Source organism: Pangasianodon hypophthalmus, chromosome 28, assembly GCF_027358585.1.
Source record: "Pangasianodon hypophthalmus isolate fPanHyp1 chromosome 28, fPanHyp1.pri, whole genome shotgun sequence".
Classification (NCBI taxonomy): Eukaryota; Metazoa; Chordata; class Actinopteri; order Siluriformes; family Pangasiidae; genus Pangasianodon; species Pangasianodon hypophthalmus.
In genome coordinates, this window is record NC_069737.1 from 10,026,900 (window position 1) to 10,049,354 (window position 22,455).

The following is a 22,455-nucleotide window of genomic DNA, read 5'->3' on the forward strand; positions in this document are numbered from 1 at the left end:
CATTTTTCATGTTAGTGAAGTTTTTAGATTAGTGATGTTTAAAGCATCTAATTTGCATTAGAATCCTTTTTTTCAATGCCAGCTGTATATTATGGAGGAGCCTTACAAAGAAATACTTAGCATGAAAAAGACCATTTTCATGTACACACAAATGTAATCATCCCTATTGATCTAATAAAAATTATTTTGTATGGCACATAACTGTGGTATTAATCAGAGATTTGAAATGTCTGCTATTAAGCAGGCCTCAAAAACCTATTGCCACTGGTATCCCCACATCCTCAGCATCAGCTGCTTTGGACTTTAACCACACAGTGCAGTTCCTCTGTTGCCATAGATACAGATATGGAAGGCTTAAGATCCCCAGCAATTTTACAGCAACATGCACTCAGATTTCAGAAAGGGCTCAGCTACCAGTGGCACCAGTTCAACACAAGTTCAGTAGTAGGTTTGGTGCACCACAGGCACTGAATGTACTGTATGTCCCAGTAGTGCATAAAGTGTCCGTAGATCAAAACTTGTACAGAGTGACATATTTTACCATGACCAGTCAGCCAGATATGATCGAGATGCAGGGAAGTAGTTACCATCTCTTAGTGAAATATTTAATTCAAGCAAGGTCCATATAAACTGTGCTGTACATTAAACTGGGAACTAAACTGTCAATTTCTTGTATTTATGCATTAACCTCTTATTCAGTTTGGCATTGATGACAAAATGGCTACAAACTTAATCTGCATTTGAATATGCTGAATGACAGAATGAAATATAACATTACATTAATTGTAAAATGTTTTCAAACATTTTGTGTTATACACTACCACAGTCATATGTGATTATTGAATATAATCCAGAATTTGTTCCACTTTACTTTTATAATAACCTCCACACTTTCCACTAGATTTTGGAGTGTAGCTGTGGAGATTTGTGCTCATTCAGCCACCAGAGCATTAGTGAAGTCAGATATTGATGTTGAGTGAGAAAGCCTGGGGTGCAGTCGGCATTTCAGTTTACCCCAAACTTGTTCAGAAGGGTTGAGATCAGGGGTCTGTGCAGGCCACTTGAGTGCTTCCACGCCAAGCTTATCACACCATATCTTTATGGAAATTGTTTTGCGCACAGGAGCACTGTCTTTCTTTTTCAGTTCATGCCAAATTGTTGTATTGGCTATGCCCCATGCTTGTGCAATGGCTCTGATCAAGATCCCAGCGTCAAAATGGCTTTCTTTTCTCCTATAGGCAGCTCTCTGGTCTTCCTGTTGGTTTATCTTTTTTAACAACAAATGCAGTCTTCACAGGCGAAACCCAGGGCTCAAACTTAAGAGTAGACATTCAGAGCTATTAAATGTTTAAACAATCAATCTTACAGAGCACACCTGAGCAACAAGAAACATCTGTCAGTCACATGTTCCAATATTTTTGATCACTTGAAAAATGGGTGAGTTCAAACAAAAGGTGCCATGTTTTAAGTTGTTTAACACATCTAAATGTAGACATCAGGCAATGAAAGCTGAAATTCTGATCTATCGTCTCATAATCATCTTTTGATCTCAAGCCCAAATGTCTTCAGTATATCACAAAAAAAAGAATTTTGAGTATTGGGCTTGCTGTCCCAATACTTTCAGAGGGACTGTACACTGTAGGAAGTAAGCAAGTGTATGTAAGTGCACAGAATAAATTCAGTGAGTTGGTTTAAAATTTTTACTTTACATTTTTTAAATCTATGTTTACAGCGGAGGAATGGTGGCATTAGAAAAGTGTTTGCAACTGAGTAAATTGTTGGGGATCAAATATTTTCAGAAGTCACTTGAAACCATTGTTTTCGACCATGTTGCTGGGTATTATATCTTTGTTCAGTGTGCAAGATTTGTATGCAAGCTGGAAAAGTATAAAGTCTGGTTCATGAAACAACTTCTCTGAATGTTTTCAGACAGTGTAGTATCACAACACGCATGATTTCTCTGTAAAAACAGATCATGGAGAAATTTTAATTGTTAATGATCTAAGATCGTTATAGCACCCACCCACTATAATGCTCACTGAGGATTTTTTTTTCTTAGCATTATATCCAGAATCTTAGAAAGGAACAAATCATGCCTAAATGGGACACTATTTCTTTTCTTAGATGGATGAATGGCCACTGAAATTACAGTTAAGTGCTGATTAGAGCTCTGGTGTAATATTAACCAAAAATGGTCTGCATCAATTCTGCCATCTGTAATTACCAGAAGGCCATATGGCAGAGACACCAGGGTGTCTAAGGTGGTATAAGCCATGGCCTCTAGTCAGCATTCATGTAGACTTTGATATGAAGCACAGCACTAAACTACTAGAGCATGCCTGTTTGTGTTCTCTAAAATGATATTTGTTTTGTTTTGTTTTTTTCAGTCTTTTTTTCAGTAAATGCATTGGCCCTTTTTTTTTGTACATATGCAGTAGGCTACTCGGATTCTTTATCCTCCTAAAAATGCATGATCCTGATTTTCATGGTTACAGACGGTCTGCATTGCATACAAATTGAGTGGTTCAACTGAATGATGTATAGCCCCACCCTCATTGCTTAGGGTGTTCTCAAATAGCTTAGTCTGAGAGCTCATGAGCTAAGAGTCACAAATATACATGTGGTTGTTATGGAATGGGGTCTTTTTGAGCTTGGCTTTAATTCGTGAAAATCTGGAGAACAGTTTGCAGTTATGGACTTTACATACCCTTAAATTTATAATGCACCATCAATCCTCAGTGTGTAACTTGTAACAAAAAGGGTCATGGAAGGTCAGTGCTTAACCCTTCATCGAGCATGGTTATTCGATGACTAGACAGGCTCCATTTTGTGTTTCTGCAGTAGGAATAAGTCATGCTTAGTGCCTTGTCAGAGACTAATTTCCTATGCTCTGACTGGAGTGTAAAGTCTCTCTCTCTCTCTCTCGCTATCTCTTTCATATATACAGGGCATCTGCACGATGACAACAGCTTTTCTGCACTTTTTCTTCCTGGCATCATTTTGCTGGGTTCTGACTGAGGCCTGGCAGTCCTACATGGCTGTGACAGGGAAGGTGCGGACCAGACTCATCCGCAAACGCTTCCTCTGTCTGGGATGGGGTGAGTATCTAGCTATCCGTCTGTCTGCTTCTGTCTTTCTTCCAGCTATAGGCTCTGTATGGTGCAGTGTGGCTGAAATGCTGTTATCAGTCCATGGAGATTCATCCCAGTTCTCACTGTTAGTGTACCTGCCTTATCTCTCTGCAATCCTAATTGGAATGCAAAAATATTTACAAAAAATACAACAAAGCCTGAGTGTTTTAATTACTCAATTATATACAGTCTGGGTTATTTTATTCTACATTTAAATATAACCATATATACATATGGTAGCCAATATGTGTTATTTAGGAGTCACTATAGGTAATGGCAAAAGTAAGACCAATTTAAATGGTTTGTACTCCTTGTCCATTGATTTAGAGTAATGGGTGTAAAATTAGGCCATCTGTGGTCAAATTAATTAGTTTATTCTGGTTATCACTCCATCATATAATTTCCTTAACAACAGTTGCTATGCAGTAAATGCAGAAAAGAACTGCATGAATCCTTTGTGTGCTGTATTATGACATCTCCTTTTAAAGTCTGCCTCAAACAACAAATGATAATAAGTCTGACTTTCATTTAATTCAACTCTCACAATCTACTTTGTGTAGACAGCTACATAGGCTTGCAAATTTTTTGATAAATCATCTAAAAAAGAAACACTGAACATTTAAGTGTCTATATTTGTGTAGGCAAACATAAACAAACATAATTTGATATAACTCTGGTGTATTGATTCCTATTGTTGTATTCCAAAATAAACGTGTCTCATTTGGTAATTATAATAATCTGATTGTGCCACCATGAAAATCAAGTTAAGCAGCTGTGTGAGCCAACTCTGAATAAAGAAAACTTTCCCAATTTAAATATCGATGTAACTTTTGGACTTAAAGGTTCAATAGTTTTTGGTTTTTTTTTTTTTTTATTTCTTACATATACAAATAGCCTGGAAAAAATATGTAGGACATGATAAAAATGGCCTTAGCACAATAAAAGTCATGGCCTTAGCACAAGTTTATGCCTGAGAAAACCCATTTGGAAAACTGCCTTGCAGTTTCTAATGCATGTTTGTGATTAGGTGGGCCTTTTGTTAGTTATTTTATAAACACTCCCCAAAGACCCTTTCTTCTGAAATTGGCAAGCGCCTAATAATTCTCCTGTGAGCAAAATATCACTCTTTTTGTGCTTTGAAAATCTTAACAACAAGAAACACAATTCTGGTAAAAAAAAAAAAAAAAAACACACACAATTCTGGTATTATGGTAAAAACCAGAATAAACACTGGCAGTGCTTTTCCAAGATGGAATAATTTAATACTGGTAAGCTGCATGGCTGCATAGATGGCTGCATATTTTAATGCTAAACTGCTAATACTGAAGCTTAAAGGTCCTAAGAGCTTATTACAAAGAAAAAAGGTGACCTCAGCCATTTTCATAAATCATTATGAATTTTGCATGTTTATAGTGTTATAACTTGGTTTTCAAGCTTTTGATTCTGAGTGCACTTGAAAGTCATGCCATGACGGTCTTTGCTAATGTCAAGCCTAGTTAGCATGCTAACTCAGGTTGAGCTACCATAGGTTTTGGTGGCAGAGCTTTGTATACTTGGATGGGAATGAAGACACCTTTAAGTTAACTTAATGTGTATTTTTTTATGTGGTAGCCACATTGCTCTCTGTAGCCATCTAATCCATGAAAAAACAATCCTATGTAATTGCATTAGGAGTACCAGTGGAATGAAGGAAAGTGGTGGACTAAGCTCCTGCACAAATTCTGAGAGCAAATTGATGACATTGATAAAATCTGCATAAGTGAGACAGTGTATTTAGAGTATGTAAATAACAGAATTAAGTCTTTCACTTTTAGAGACTGTGCTCCCATATTGCATGCTTCTTAACAGTCGCTCAACTCATGTTTATTTTATTAATTTTGTTCTCCACTTGTGTTTTAGTACTGCAGATATTTGAAGTGTTGTTTCTATAAGCAGACAAGATGCAAAAGGGTTACAGACATTTAAAAGCTGACTATTTCAAGTTGAAAAGCAGTGGTATCATTGGAAACAAGCATTTCATACTTAAACATGTGTGTTTCTCTCATTTTAAAGGTTTGCCTGCTTTGGTGGTTGCCATCTCAATAGGCTTCACAAAAGCAAAAGGCTATGGGACACCACAGTAGTAAGACTACCCAACACACACACACACACATATACACGTACACATACACAGTCTCTCTGTTAGGATCTGAACTCCACCTGGCCATGTTAACTTAATACCTCCTGTGAACAATAATGGGAATTTGCTGATGATTAGTATTCCTTTGTGCAGTTGTTGGCTCTCTCTGGAGGGAGGACTGCTATATGCATTCGTTGGACCTGCTGCTGCAGTAGTGCTTGTAAGTTTACTCTATGATTCCTAGGGCTTTATGCTTCTTATAAATTAATGGTGTCATTGTTAAACCTTTCACAAATGTTTGATCTCTAGGGATAATTTTTGACAGCTAAATTTAATTTGAAACCCATATTAGGTCGCTCATAAAAATCTCTTTTTATCAGCTCCTCAGCATTGCCCAGCTTTGACCCTTATATAGTTAGATGCTGAAACCCTGGTTCATGCTTTCATAACCTCATGCTTAGATGAATATAATTGCTTCTTCTTTGAATAAACCTGGTAAAACCCTAAATAGACTCCAACACATTCAAAAGTCCTTACTCATACCAGAAATTCAGCACACATTATATAACAGTATTCCAACAGTTACACTGGTTACCCATTTTACAAAGAATCAAATACAAACTCCTTCTTCTCACATTCAAAGCACTTTATGGCCTTGCTGCATGTTATCACTCTGAGCTCCTACAGCCCTACACCCCTGATCAGACTCTCTGGTCCTCCAAGAGTCTAAGACCAGACTGACATCAACGTGGGGCAGATCTTTTAGTGCCATAGCCCCCAGGCTTTGGAATGTCATCCCTATGACCTCCATGACTGCACTTCCCTTGCCCATTTTAAGAGTCAACTTACAGCATACATTTTTTCCCAAAACTTTCACCTTTCTTCTTCTTCCTGCTAATCTATTTTTTTTGTGCTGTATAAATGGAATGCATTATACTATTTTATTCATATACAATAGTTTGTTGTATATGAATGTTAATCACCTGTTATTCAGAGAATAAATTATTATTTAATTCAGGTCAAGCATCAGGTTTTGACATATTATACATGATCCACTCCAGTATGAAATAAGGAATTGCATCAAGTAACTCATTTAATGCTACTATCCAGTGTCAGCCAGAAGAGGGTGGGTTTCTCAGAAGTCTGATTCTTCTCAAGGTTTCTTCCCCATGTTGTCTCAAAACATGTTAAGGCAAAAATATAAGCTTTAATAAGTACATTTTTTGCTGTAATGAGTAATTATTTAGAAACTTTCATTTCCTGGCTGTGCAACAGTCTTAGGCACTAAGAAATTCAAAAGAAATTCTGTAAAGCAAACATGCCTTACACTATTGCACATTATTGTACCTATGAAGAAAGTAGAGTATGTCACCCATGCAGAAACAAATCATTTGTAATTCATTCCAGTTACATACAACAAAAGCATACGTAACCTACAGTACACTTACTTAGCATCAGCAATCTATGCACATTAATGGTTTAAGCTTTCTTTGTTTTTAAAAGTGAATTAAACAATACACACAATTTGCATCTTTTACTGTAGCCTAAAATAAATAAAATAAAATTATATGAAGGTTGTTTTAATGTATTGCATGCATGTTAATACAAAGTGATGATTATTATGGACTTTTGCAATGTCTCTTGTGTTATTCACTAAGCGGTCACTTATTTGGCTTGTGTAATCTGAGATTAAACATGTTTACTCAGACAGTTGGGTTCTTTTGTGCTCAAACACATCTCAGGTATGTGTACCATACCTTCTGGTTTCTGATATCTTGATTTTTAAAAGTCATGATAGTAATAGCAGCATATAGTATATAACAGCAAATACAGATAATTAGCAATGATACCTGATACAAGGTAAATCTGAATGAACATTCAAACTACTCTGAATCAATCCGAATATCAGTAGAGCAATCCGTGTATTAGACACACGAGATGGTGATGAAAAATCAGAAAACTGCAAAAACTCAAAAATACCATCACTGATAATACTCAGAATACAAACAAGCTAGTCCTTCTAAACTTTCTATACTTTAAGTTTATATACATGTATTTTATAGGGCAAATGGTATTGAAAGCTTTATAGTCCACTAATTAAGGCAGTGGCTAAACTATTATTGTTGCTATAATAATATCAGTGAACTGTTGTTAATATAAATGGTATATAATGTGTATAAAAGGCTTGGAAGACAGACCTTTATTGTCTATTGTTGTGTGTTTGCAGGTCAATATGGTGATTGGCATTCTGGTGTTCAATAAACTGGTTTCCAGAGATGGCATCCTGGACAAGAAGCTAAAACACAGAGCAGGGTAAGTGTAATGTGAAGCCAGTTCCCCTGAGCTCCCCACACGTTTAACTGATGCACACTTGAACCCTGCAGGGGTATTATTACACATAATGCACATGGTTTCCTTTTTCTTCATCTGTCGCATAGAGACAAAACATATACACAAAATTTCATTTTGAATTTCACCTCACAAACATGCACACTTTCATCTTTAGAAACTGTTTAATGAGAGTTAATGACATCAAAACAATTAACAATTATAGCTGTCCCATTGGGAGACACAGTATGCCTTATGTACCAGAAACTTCCATGCAAATGATGGGCATGTCTTTATTCTGCCAGTTTAACCTTTGACACAAGGAAAGAGCATGCAAAAAGCTAACATTCTCTTATTTTCTTGTTGTTCCTGGCTGTAATTACAGGCAGATGAGTGAGCCACATACAGGCTTAACTTTAAAATGTGCAAAGTGTGGTGTTGTCTCTACAACTGCTTTATCAGCAACTACGGCCAGCAATGCCATGTAAGTACCTGGCTCATGGCTTTGCAAAATCAGTACAATTATATTGCATTAGGAATGTAATACAGTGCCACTCAGTGTACACTATATGGTCAAATGTTTGTGGACACCTAAGCCATATGTGCTTGTTGAACATCTCATTCCAGATTTAGTCACCCTTTGCTCTTATAATAACCTCCACTCTTCTGGGAAGGCTTTTCACTAGATTTTGGACTGTGGCTGGGGAATGTACCCATTCAGCCTCCAGAGTATTAGTGAGGTCAGGCATTGATGTTGGGCGAGGAGGCCTGGGGCGCAGTTGGCGTTCCAGTTCATCCAGTAGGTGTTCAGTGGGGTTGAGGTCAGGGCTCTGTGCAGGCTACTCGAGTACTCGAGACAGGCTAACCATGTCTTCATGGACCTCGCTTTGTGCAAAGAGACATTGTCATCCTGGAACATGTTTGGGCTCCTTAATTTCAGTGAAGGAAAATTGTAATGCTACAGCATACAAAGACATCCTGTACAATTGTGTGCTTTTAACTATGTGGAAACTGTTTGGGGCTCACATATGGGTGTGATGGTCAGGTGTCCAAAAACTTTTAGCCATAAATCTGTATTTGTATCAAAATATTTGTTATCTAATATGTGTTTTTGTATTCAGATTTGAACCAGAGGTGAGTGTGGTCTAGACTGGAACATACAATATAAATGCATAATCCAAAAAAGGGGCAGAGTGTTCTGTTTTTTTTTTTTTTTGTTTGTTTTGTTTTGTTTTTTTTTTGGGGGGGGGGGGTTGTTTTTTCTTTTGGGGGGCTTTTTTTTTGTTTGTTTGTTTTTAGATGTGTGCAGTATACAGACATTATAGTTAGAACCTGGCAACTCTGCTCACGGAACAAATAGTATATCTCCTATTCATATCTGTATTCGTATTTTATAAGTTCAGTCCAAACAATGAATTCCTTACATCCCTGTACGACATGTAAGTGTGTGTATGTGAATATGTATGTTTATACCCATTGACACTTTTTTGATCTTCTCATTACTCTTAATGCCACTGTTTAAAATGATGTACAGTCTCAACTGGAAAATATAAATAAATGATTTTAAAAGACAAAGGGTCCTAATCTCTATGAGGGGACATTTGGTGCAATGCACCCTGTGCTTTCAGGAGTTTCCTGTGTATTCAGTATTTAAATAGTGCTCTGTTGAAGATTACTTCAGTCATGTAGAAATTGTAGTTCCCAGTGTTGATCTTTCCCTCGCAATCTCTTTCTTCATCTGTCCACTTGATTTCTGCCCCACTCCTCCCTCCATCTTCCCATGCCTTCCTCTCTCAGGGCCTCTCTCTGGAGTTCCTGTGTAGTTTTGCCTCTTCTGGCGCTCACCTGGATGTCAGCTGTGCTTGCCATGACAGACAAGCGCTCCATCCTGTTCCAAATCCTATTTGCTGTCTTTGACTCACTCCAAGGCTTTGTCATAGTCATGGTGCACTGTATCCTCCGCAGAGAGGTAGGCCACTTTCAGAACCTCCAGCCTTTCATTACATAGCTATTGTCTTTTTTTATCTTTTTCTCCTGCCATATTTTAACATACATATCTTATATAATCATTCTTAGCCTCAGACAAACTGCTGATTACCTCGTTTTTAGTGTCCTCCCATGTTACTCCTGAATTACTTGTAATCTGGCAGAGCTCAAATCTGACCTCAAGATTACTGTGACATTCTCAGGGTCTGTTGTGGATATTGCTTGTCAGAATTAGCTTCATATCATTGATCAAATAACTTTTAACCTTATAGGTGCAAGATGCCTTTAGATGTCGACTGAGGAACTGTAAAGACCCTATCAGTGCTGATGCAACTGGCACTTTCCCTAATGGCCATGCACAAATTATGGTAACTATCTTACAACTCTATTTCCATGATTATGGCACAAGCTTAAAAATATGGCCTAAGATCACAGTGTCACATATTCTTGAATCTTTTTTAGCTCAGTGGTGACATTTTTGTAATTGTGTGATTAGATTTTATTGATAGATTTCACATCAATATTTTAGATTTTAGATTTTTGTTAGACTTTACAGAACATACAACAAATGCATTTTATGACTTCGTAATCACTTATAGATTATACATTGCTATGTGTTTTATTTTGAAGGCCAAAAAGCAGGCAAATGGTCAATGATACTGAAAGCCCAATGCACAAATGAGAATATTGAAAATACAATGAGAATATAGTCATATATATAGATATAATGAATGCATAATAAAACTAATTCATGTTTTTGAGGCATTTTTAGATATGGTTTTAGCAGATGTGTGTCCATGTCACCCAATTACATCAACTCCATTTCAAATGGACACACAATCCATCCACCCTGCTGTATGCCATCTCTGTATTTGTTTTTCACTTTGTGAAAAAGGTTTTTCTTTTTCACCTTGTGAGTGAATCATGAAAGAATTCTAGGTAAACTTCAGTAATGCACTCTATCACCATGGGTCATGACACGAAGAGATTTGAGCGGCTGGCTTTTTGTTTGTGTGTTGTTTGTTTTATTTTGTTTGTCTTTTTGTTTTTTCTTTATTATCTCTAGCATAGCAATAAATTAGGTAAGAGTAGTAATTTAAATTAGTTTTGCTAGACTATATGATGTTGTCAGTTTACAGGATTAAAGGATCGAAAGTTTTATTGGCATTTTGTTTGACAAAAAGAAATTATGTTGGTGATATCCCAAGATGATGCATCAAAAAAAAATTACAGAATTACAAAGCTATAAATAATACTCCAGTAGAAATGACAATATATACTGGTACAGTATTAAAGATACAAGTGCAAAGTACAATATAAAAGAAAAATGCTGCATATACAAGATGAATATTGCACTTATGGCTGAAAGTCGCACATATGAGGGATTACAAATTGTGGATTATTACACATGCAGTATACCTGAGTTATGTATTGCACATAGGATTTGGCGGTTAGTCCAATAAATGTGTTGTTGTTGTTGTTGTTGGGCTGTGTCCTTACTTGAGTTCAGTTCTGAAATGGCCCTTGGGAAGAAGCTGTTTTTAAGCATGCTAGTGTGGGTGTGAATGGCTCTATAGTGCCTGTTAGAGGGTAGGAGGATGAACAGAATGTTGCTGGGTGGGTTAGGTCCTTAATGATCCTGGCTGCCCTCTTCAGGCAGCACTATCTCTGCATGTTCTCTATAGTATGGCAGTTCTGTTCCCATGATGTGTTGTGCTGTTTTGATGACCCAGTGTAGAACCATCTCATTGGCCCTGGTACCGCTTGTGTACCATGCTGTGACTCAGTATGTCAGAAGGCTCCATATAGCACAGACATTTACCAGTAGTTTCTGGGCCAGCTTGGCTCTCATCAGCCTCCTCAAGTAGTAAAGCAATGCTGTGCCTTCCCTACTGTAGAGGAGGTGTTGATGAACCAAGAGTGGTCGTCAGTGATGTTAACACCCAGGAATCCGAATCTGGACACTCTTTCCACTCTCTGGTCTGTACTAGGTTGTGCTCTGTTCTCCATGTTTTCCTGTAGTCTATGATTTCTTTTGTCTTTTTGGTGTTGCGAGCCAGGTTGTTTTCCTTACACCATCTCACCAGATTTTGTACATTTTCCTGTAGGCTGATTCATCATTGTTCATGATCAGTCCAATAACTGTTGAGTTGTACTCAAAATTTATGATGCTGTTGGAGGTGTACACACAGCCAGAGGTGAGTAAGGTGTAGAGGAAGGGGCTGAGCATGGGGTGATGCTCTTAATGTGTTTAAGATGTTGGTGATGACCCCTGTCAGCTAATCTGTGCAGGCTTTGAGCACCTGTGCCAGGACATCATCCGGTCCTGCCACTTTCCTCATGCTGACACCTTGCAGCACCCGTTGTAACTTGTGTGTTGAAAGTGAGCAGTGTTGTTTGCAAGGATGGAGTCTTTAGCATAGTTTCTCTGTTTCCAACTCTGGATATCTTCTGGATTTATCACATTTTTTTTCCTTCTTTTCAACCTTCTATACTTGCTTTGAGAAAGCAGAATTCTTTAGAATGACTTCAGAGATTGCTGTTCTCTTGATTTAATGGTGTTGTGGACACGTAATAGCCACTTTCCCCAATTTTCTAATGTTTTTTTTTCTAAGGTCATTTGATGAATCATTTTCTCCATGATTTCATTGTGCACAGGGCCTTCTGTCCTTTAGGATTACTTACTGTGACTACTTTTACTCTATTAGAACATATTTTCCCCATGAATCAGCAAATGAAAAAGCAAGACAGGCCTATTTTATAACATAAATAATAATAAAAAAATTTTTTCATACTGTTAATGTTGACTGAAAAATATAAATCACTCACAATTTATTATTTATTCTCTTCTCTCTGCAGACTGATTTCGAAAAAGATGTGGACATAGCCTGTCGATCGGGTAAGTAATAGATGGTAGCTATTAATGGGGTTCTAATTACTATGCTTTTCATGGATCAAATCAGACTGAACCTGTCATGAATAGGCATAAAGGTCTGCAGTGGTGGTCCTGAGGTAAATATCTCATCATCTTTCCATATTGAGCTGCTGATTAAATGGGGGAAAATTGCTTGTAACTTGTCTTCTGAAGAGAACAAGCTTCAATACTAAATGACTTTAATAACATACTTTACAAAAATGCTACCATTGTTAATAAGTGCTAACGCTACCATTGTTAATAAAGGTAAAATAATAATATTTGTTAAAAAAGATAGAAGAGACAGTTACCATTATAGCATTTTTCAGGTTTTACTTCTGCTGTGAATGCAGATGGAACTGCACAGTTCTTGGAAGCCCAGTGGAGCTATTTTATTTATCCATTTTCTAATAAATATTACCAATACTTGTCCACCCACAGCTCTCCATAAAGATATGGGCTCTTGTCGTGCTGCCACCATCACCGGAACACTGTCACGCATCTCCCTCAATGACGAAGAGGAAGAAAAAGGCCCAGAGGGCCTCAACTACTCCACATTGCCGGGTAACATCATATCGAAAGTGATCATTCAACAGCCATCAGGCCTGCACATGCCCATGAGCGAGCCATGTTTGGGTGAGAGTGCAAGTGACATGCACCGCACCGTTTACTTGTGCACAGATGATGGCATTCGGCAGAGTGAACAAGAGCTCAGCAGCCATGTGCAGCAGGGTCCCATGGAGACAGACTACATTGTGATGCCTCGGGCCTCAGCAGCAGCATCACTGCCCACTGGCTCAAGCAGTGTGCCCACTCTGCTGAAGGAGGATAGCAAGAGAAACATAGCCATGGACACTCTGCAACATGACAGGATGATGCACTACAAGGTGGGCACTGAGTTTAACATTGGCCCATCAGGGATGGAGCATATGAGTGCAGGCATGGAGCAGCAGTTTCCTGGAGCCTTGGAACACATGCAGACCCTGCCATTTGAGCCTCGCACCGCTGTCAAGAACTTCCTAGCCGAAATGGAAGAGACCATAGGAATGGCACGAAGTGAAACTGGCTCAACTACCTCCATGAGCTCTTTAGAGGTGAGTTCTTAGCATTCTACTAGACTTTTAAACAGAACACACTCTTTAGAGTGATGTCATAATGAACCATTTTTACCAAAAAATAATCTTTTGGTGGAAAATGATTATTGTGAATATTGTGGCAACAACAAAAAATGGTTTAAGAACTATCGACTGAAAGGTTATTAGATGTTTGCTTCTCAAAGTTGAGATTATTTTCATTTTGTTTGTTGAAATCACAGCCAATCATTGTCAAACATTTTTATAATTATTATTGAGTTCTAATACTTACTGGCCTGTTTGACTTATTTATTGAATTTAATTAAAACAAAAAACCATCAAACTAAAACACATCCAGCCGTGTTGTCTGAGTGGAAAGTTCAGGAATAAAAAGTATAATTTTTATACATTTAAATACTGACACTAACATTTGAATATTTGGATTATGTTCAGCCGTATTGATAGAGTTATAGACGTCTTTGGCTACAAAATGTTTGAGAACCCCTTTTTATAGCTAACCTAAAATTGTTCTTTAGGGGACTAAAATAGTTCCTATATGGCATTGCTGTTAACTACAAAATCTCCAAAATCACAAAAGTCATTAATAGGTTTTGTGAATCAAAAATATAACTGAATGAACAGTTTAAAAAAATCTTTATATTACTCTTCCATTTATAATTTTTTGGTCCCTTGTAGCTTTTCAGCTTCTCACTTTTTCTAATTTATTGACTCCTGCACACGTTTATTTAAATATCCTTTTTTATTCATGCAATATCTCTTCATTCTGACTAATCAAAAGTATCACTGTTGACTATACTGTCAAGTTACTGCTGACTAAGCTGGAATATGACAGCATCAAGATCACACTATGCTCTCATCCATATCAACATTTAAAGATGAAACGTAAAACGCTCTGCAGTTTGCACATAAACAGGACCACTTTAATGTGCTTTATTAATGCTATGAAAGTAATAGGCAGTAATGTGCTGTAATACTTCATATATGCACATGCTTATGGTTCTGTACCTATCACGAATGCAACTTTGGATGGATTCCACCTGGTGAGGGCAGACAGGACGAAGGAGAGCAGTAAGAGGAAAGGAGGAGGGCTGGCGGTATTTGTAAATGACCGATGGTGTAATACTAGGCATATCACTGTGAAGGAACAAATCTGCTGTAAGGACATTGAGCTGTTAGCCGTTAGCTTGAGGCCATACTATCTACCAAGGGAATTCTCGCATGTTATCGTGGTGGCTGCGTATGTTCCCCCCTCTGCTAATGCTGATGCGTCCTGTGATGTCCTCCACTTGGTCATAAGCAGGATACAGACACAGCACCCACAGGCCCTCTTTCTTATTTCTGGTGACTTCAATCATGCCTCTCCTTCCCACATGCTGTCCACTTTTAGTCAGTATGTCACCTGCCCTACCAGAGACAATAAAATACTGGACTTATTATATGCCAACACCAAGGACGCATACAGCTCTTCACCCGCCCCCCAACCCCACCCCACCCCACCCCCTTGGAAGATCGGATCTCAACCTGGTTCATCTCCTGCCTGTATACAAACCCATTGTGCACAGGGAGCCAGCGGTCACCTGCACAGTGAAGAGATGGGCTGAAGAGGCTTTGAAGGACTGTTTTGAATCTACTGTACAGTCTACCCACCAGGACTGTACAGTGTTTCTCCAATAACAAACCCTGGATTACTCCTGCTATAAAGACACTCCTCAAGGAGAAGAAGAGGGCCTTTAAAGCAGGAAACAAAGAAGAACTGAGGGCCATACAGAAGGAGCTGAGGAGGAAGATCAGGGAGGGCAAAGACTGCTACAGGAGGAAGATGGAGGATTAGCTGCAACTGAATAATATCAGCGGAGTCTGGAAAGGACTAAAAACAATCTCAGGCCACAAGAAAACTGACTCCCAGGCCATGGGGGATAGGAAGTGGGTGAATGATCTGAACCTTTTCTTCAATAGGTTTGACTAGACACATGCTCCTCCCCCCACCCAGCCATCTCAGCTGTGCCCCACTGTCTCTGTACTCCCAGCAGTCTGCCCCACCCCCACCCCTAGCCTCTCCAGGACTTCTAGCTCACAGCCACCTCCCTCAGTCACTTCCACCATAACCCCATCTTCCACACCTTCTATTACAACTCCACGCCCACACCCTCCAGCACACAGCCTCCCAGCTCTAGCATGTCCCTCACTACAGACCAGGTGAGAGCTGTGCTCAGGAAAATAAAGGCAAGGAAGGCTGCTGGTCCTGATGTCATCAGCACTAGGCTCCTCAAGTCCTGCAGACCAGCTATGTGGGATAGTGGAGTTCATCTTCACTGTGAGCCTGAAACTGGGGAGAGTGCCACAGCTGTGGAAATGGACCCAGTCCAGTTTGCATACCAGCCTGGCATTGGGGTGGACGGTGCAGTCATCTTCCTCCTGCACAGGGCCCTCTCTCACCTGGACAAGCCTGGGAGTACTGTGAGAATCATGTTTTTTTATTTTTCCAGTGCTTTCAACACTATACAGCCTGCGCTTCTGAGAGATAAGCTGGAACACACAGGGGTGACCCAGCACCTTGCATCCTGGATCTGACAGGGTAGTCTGCAGTACTACCATGTGGAAGGGGCCCCGCAGGGAACGGTCCTGGCTGCTCCATTCCTCTTCACACTCTATATTGCAGACTAAACAGCATGCTGTTACCAGCAGAAGTTCTCTGATGACTCTGCAATCGTAGGCCTCATCACTGGGGAGGATGACACGCGGAGTACAGAGAACTGATCCAGGACTTTGTAGTCTGGTGCCAGCGGAACTGCGTCCAGATCAATGGCAGCAAGACCATAGAGCTGGTGGTGGATTTTTCGCAGACACAGACACCCCCCCCTCCGACACCGGTGAACATCCAGGGAATGGACATTGAGATAGTGGACTCATATAAATACCTGGGTGTTCACCTCAACAATAAAATGGACTGGATGGACTCCACTGCACTCTACAACAAAGGACAGAGCAGATTGTACATGCTGAGGAGACTTAGGTCTTTTGGAGTGCAGGGAGCACTTCTCAAGACTTTTTTTGACTGTGGTGGCATCTGCTATCTTCTATGGGGTTGTCTGTTGGGGCAATGGCATCTCTGCTGCAGACAGGAAGAGATAAAATCATAAAGAGGGCCAGCTCTGTCGTGGGACACACTCTTGACCCAGTGCAGGTGGTGGGAGAAAGGAAGATGGCAAGATGGACAAGCTATCACCGATGCTGGAGAACGACTCCCAACCCATGCATGAGATTCTGGTGGCACTGGGCAGCTCCTTCAGTGACAGGCTGCTCCACCCCAAGTGTGTGAAGGAGCGGTATCGCAGGTCCTTCCTCCCTGCTGCTGTACAACCAGCACTTCAAATAAACAAATAAAGGATTATCTTATCTTATTTGGCTGTATTACCTGATTTTGCTGGTAATCTCGCAGCATTAATAAGCATTAAACTTCATATAGATACAGTCAATTTAGCTCTATAATTGTAAGTTGCATGAACCAGTTATAGTCTCATTGACATCTGTTCGCTTATTATGGTTGTATTATTCTAAATCTTATAGAATAATACATATGGTTGTGTTATATTTAATCTAGGATTATAGTCAAAGTGTGGCCATTTAAATTTAGATATGCAGCAATATACAGCCCATACAATGAATATAGCGTTTATCATCAGTTTATAGATGTTATTTCTAGGCTTAATACATGTATTTTATATAAGTATTTAAGGTTTTGGGAAAACAACTGAAACCCATATCAAAAGTGAAGAAAGAAGAAAACGTATCCAACTCTTCTGGAATTAATCAAACTCTAATGAACTAAATAATTATAAATTACACAACATTTGTAGAAAATTACATAGAATAAATGATATGCTTTCATGATAAAACAAAAGTGACATGAGAAGATTTGAGCAAGAAGCTTTTCTAGTTGTTGCTGTATATGTTTTGCAATCTAACACATGCCTCTTTGCTTATACAGAGGAGAAAGTCAAGGTACCAGGACCTCGACTTTGAGGTATGTCAAACCTTTTCATTGGTGAAGTGCATGTCTCAGGCTTTTCTTACATCAACGAAAGGGCCATTTGTTGCTTTTGTGTTTTACTCTTTAATTTACAACTACTTTGTGTAGCACTTAAGCTTATTGGAGCAGCAAGGTCCTGACAAATATACGATTTATTGAGCTTTGCAGTTAGAGTGGAAGCAATGCTGTCAGCTGCCACACAGAGTAGCAATTCCCATTCCCATTTTATCCCTTTACATTCACAGATCTCAAGCTGAAAATCAAATCATTTTTTTCTGAAGTTCACAGAGAACATCCTGTTTCTGCCCTGTACCTAAATTGCAAAAAAAAAAAAAAAAAAAACGTGCTTTTCTGGTTCATGAAATCTATGCTGCTATTTAGCATGACTTTCTCATAGCATTTAGCCAAAGAATTTGCAGGGTTTCTTCTATTTTAAAGCATTGCAAATCTATACTATAGCAAAGAGTCTTTCAGTGAAAAATGCTTTTTTCAATGTGGCAAGAGGCAGTGTGTTTCCTGATACAACAATATGGTTATCAGCTTGATTGAACTCCAACCCCCCCACCACTCCTTGCCATTGCAGAAAGTCATGCACACCAGGAAAAGACACATGGAGCTGTTCCAGGAACTGAATCAGAAATTTCAAACCCTGGACCGATTTCGAGACATACCAAATATGGGCAGCATGGTGAGTAAGAGTGATTGGAGGGGGGAGGTGGGCCATGCGACAAGCACCATATTCAGACTTCCACTTTCGTGCTCACATGATCCAGCGTCAGGAAGTGAGTGACTAGAAGAATTAATAGCTGTCCAGTCAATGCATTCATTCATCACTACAGTACTACTACATTTACTAGGACATGTGCCTTTAAAATGTTTATTTCTTTTTCCATTGGCTAATCATTGCTTGGTGAATGCATGACAGAAGACCACTTGATTTGCTCACATTCAGACATTTCAGGGGTCCATTGCTGGTTTGTTATTGCCATAATTTGTGGTAATTCACAGCCAATCCACCTGACTGAACCAGTAAATTTTTCAAAGGAAACATCATCTATAGGTTGTTAGAACAGATATTCCAAGTACTATTTTCAGTGATTACATAAAGGCATGACACTATAAGTGTATACAATGTATACAAAAACATATAAAACACACACAAGTGTACACACATACACCCACACAAATGTGTCTTGTGTCTTTTCACACATATTCCAGTCAGCCTCCCAGCAGAGTATGTCTGTGTCTTGGTGATTAGTAACCTTAGGATATTTACATATATTGAAAACAGACATCGTTTGTGTGGTATCTCAAGAAGGAGTGGGTGAAAGTTTGTAGTATTTATATGGAATTATCACTGTAACCAGCAGATGAACTGATTAGATTTTGGAATTGATCCAAACAGGGTCAAGGTCACAGCAAGCTAAACTGTCTTAGATAATATTTCTTCACTAGCTTCCTTCCTATTTTAAGTATATTTTAAGGGCATTTGCAGAATACAAAATAATAACAAGAAGGACTAGACTTGGTGGCAGAAACATCCATGTCGACACCATTGGTGTTGAGTTCTACTTGTTTGACATGTCTCGCCACCTTTGATCATCATTATACTGGATTTATATCCACATGGCAAGTTTCATGCCTATCATGAAATAACACACTCCGAAATTTTATTTAAATATTGTTTTGGTCTCCCTGCACTATACTATACTACACTGTACTATACCAAGCAAATAAATAGCTGTTTTCCAGATAAGTAGATTTAATCATATTTTTCTTAGGTATGCACAAAGGTAGTACAACATAGACCTGTTTGTTGACCAGCCTGGGCGTGTTTATGATGCACAATTTTTAGAAATAAAATTCATATCTACTAAACACACAGTGAACATAGCAGCCCTAATGTGTAGCCATAGCAAATGTGACCTTTCTGAAATAATAGTGTCTTGTCCTGTTTTCTTGCACAGGATAAGGCAATGCCCAATAAAAACCCATGGGAAAGCTACAACCCGACCTGTGAGTACCAGAACTACGCCACAATGAATGTACTGGAGTCAGACACCAAGGACTCTCTGGAGATGACTCCTGCTGAGTGGGAAAAATGTGTAAACCTTCCACTGGATGTCCAAGAGGGAGACTTCCAAACAGAGGTGTAATCAGAGGAACAGGGGAACGAACAAAGCAGGACATATTTTGCACTGGAAAAAAGTGGAAACCACTTCAGGCAGCCTTGGCAAGACATATCTGGGTCCTGGAAATATAGCTGGGATATTATGTGCCAATAAGATTTTAAAAAGGACTAAAGGAAATATAAATGATTTAAAAGACAAAAACATACAATTTTTGTATTCTCACTAGTGTACTTAGTGAGAGAGCAGCAAGGTGTATAATATAACCATCATGTGTTTTGAACATATCTGTTGGAGAAAATTGGATCTACAAAGGTATATCTTTTTAGATGAGACCTCAAAAATAGAAAACACACCGTGACACTATGCTACGTCAACCCAAAAGCTTCAGTGGGCTCAGTTTTTTTTTAGTTCAGTGGTGACTGAGTCCAGGAGCACAATGTACATACTTATGCAGGTTTTTAAAAGGTTTATAACAAGTCAGTTTGGCCATTACTACACTTTTTACTTTATGACAGGAAAAATATTTGGAGAGGCAAGGAGGATTTTTCCTGTCATTTAAAAATGAATGTTTGTCAAGCTACATTCTTCATTGCTTTAAATGCAATAAAGGTAATACTCACTTTTATATGAATAATATATTTCACAACTTTAATACTGCAGAATCTGCTTGAAGGCACTCAGCAAGCTCTCTCATCTGCAGCCCTGTATAAAATATTTAAAAATGAAAAATGTTGTATGGTGTAAATAAAACTTTTGTCTACATCTGTTTTACTTGTGTCAAGTTTATTTTGCTGAGAAAAGATTTAAAATGCCAACTTGATGAGATACCGGAAAAAATGTTAACATTTGAAAAAGGAATGTAAATAAAAGAGATAATATGTTCATAATGATTCAGAGGATGTGTCAACTCTGTCCTGTACTGTACTTCATGAGATGGTCTGATTATCAAAATATAATGATGACTGTTCAGTGATTAATACATGTTCAGTGATTGCTTTATCCTGATCAAGGTCACAGTGAATACAATACAACCTGGATGCGAGGCCAATCAATCGCAGGTCCCCATGCACACACATTCACACACTTATTCACACCTATGGGCAATTTTGAGTAGCTAGTCACTTACTGACATTTTGGGGAGATGGGAAGAAACCAGAGAATACAGAAAAACTCACATGGACAAGGGGAGAACATGGAAAACACAGACACAGTAATCAGTCAGTAACCCAAACTCAGAATTGAACAGGGGACCAGCAAATAATAATAATAAAGGAAATAGTGCCTTAGTCAGTTGTAGGGTCACCAAGAGCCACCAGAACAGCTTCACTCTGCCTTGGCATAGATGCTACTATGTCTAAGTCTCTGTAACTATACTTGAGTGATGAATGTCCTTCCAAAAGATATTCCCTCAATAACCTCCACTGGTTTTCATTATGTACATACAGTACTACCCCCCACTGGTTTTACTTTTCATTTAAGTAATAGTATGAAAATATGATTGAATGTCAACATTATATTAATAATGTTCATTCATTTATTCATTCATCTTCAGTAACCACTTTATCCTGATCAGGGTGCTGGGGGAATCAAAGCCAATCTGTGTAACAATATGTGCGAGGCCGAAGAATGGACTACTTGCATTCATGAATCATGAATATTAAATATTCAAGATATTGAACATTTACTTTCTTTGGTTTAAATTATTGAAAATTTACTTTCTTTGTTTTAAATATTTCGAAATTCTAAAACCTGTTTATTTCCAATTTTAAATTGAAAAAAATCATAGATTTTAAATGTGGTCTCAGACTTTGGACCCCACTGTCAATGTATAAAAGGTGTATATATATATATATATATATACACACACACACAAACAGTACTGTGCAAAAGTCTTAGGCACCCTATTTTTTTAGTACAAACTTGTTATAGATTATAGATTTTACAAAAAACATTTTAGATTTCCGAACATTAGTTTTCCAGCACAAAATTAAATGTTACACAAAAATTCAATTCAATTTCAATTCAGTTTTATTTGTATAGTGCTTTTAACAATGGACATTGTCACAATGCAGTTTTACAGAAATAAATGGATTCAAAAAATATATTGTAAAAATGTGAATTTATCCCTAATGAGCAAGCCAGAGGTGACGGTGGCAAGGAAAGACGCCCTGAGACAATATGAGGAAGAAACCTTGAGAGGAACCAGGCTCAAAAGGGAACCCATCCTCATCTGGGTGCAACGGATAGTGCAATAATCCCTTATAATCCCTTATAATCCCAATAAATAAATCCCTTCTATTATTGTGTACTATATGGACAAATAGTACAATTGTGCAACAGTTTTTTGCAAGAAGTCCGGTTGGCTAAAATCTATCCACTGTCCACTGATGGAGTCCTGAGTACAAAGGTGCTCGTGGCAACTGCAGCCCCAAAGCCACCACAGCAATCACAGTCCCAAGCCATTACAGCTCCCCATATGTGATCCCCAAGCCATCTCTACAGCCCCCAGGTGGCACCATCCCCAGCAATCCGAACAGTTCTTCAGACCGTCCATATGGGGCCACCCCCAGCAGCAGCGAGTGAACTCACCTGATGAGAACTCCAACCAGAAGTAGGGCATCAGGATGGGTCAGGCAGGTCCGGAGAGTAAAAGGGGTCAGGATCGACAGAGAGAGAGAGAGATGGAGAGAGAGGGAGAGATTGTTAGGTAAGCTTTTGTCC

At 38.7% G+C, this 22,455-nt stretch overlaps 1 protein-coding gene across 3 annotated transcripts in view; it reads left to right on the forward strand.

Moving 5' to 3' along the window:
• adgrb3 (adhesion G protein-coupled receptor B3) overlaps positions 1-20,624 on the forward strand; it is a 207,310-nt gene extending 186,686 nt beyond the window's left edge. For all 3 annotated transcript variants that reach the window (XM_026943047.3, XM_053231051.1, XM_026943048.3), the window contains 12 exons: positions 2,948-3,098; positions 5,184-5,253; positions 5,404-5,470; positions 7,478-7,563; positions 7,964-8,062; positions 9,376-9,547; positions 9,837-9,932; positions 12,424-12,463; positions 12,920-13,572; positions 17,561-17,596; positions 18,186-18,290; positions 19,570-20,624. In XM_026943047.3, the coding sequence (XP_026798848.1) occupies positions 2,948-3,098; positions 5,184-5,253; positions 5,404-5,470; positions 7,478-7,563; positions 7,964-8,062; positions 9,376-9,547; positions 9,837-9,932; positions 12,424-12,463; positions 12,920-13,572; positions 17,561-17,596; positions 18,186-18,290; positions 19,570-19,758 (1,764 nt within the window). In that variant the 3' untranslated portion in view covers positions 19,759-20,624. The remainder of the gene's footprint in view (positions 1-2,947; positions 3,099-5,183; positions 5,254-5,403; positions 5,471-7,477; positions 7,564-7,963; positions 8,063-9,375; positions 9,548-9,836; positions 9,933-12,423; positions 12,464-12,919; positions 13,573-17,560; positions 17,597-18,185; positions 18,291-19,569) is intronic.
• Positions 20,625-22,455: the final 1,831 nt, after the last annotated feature.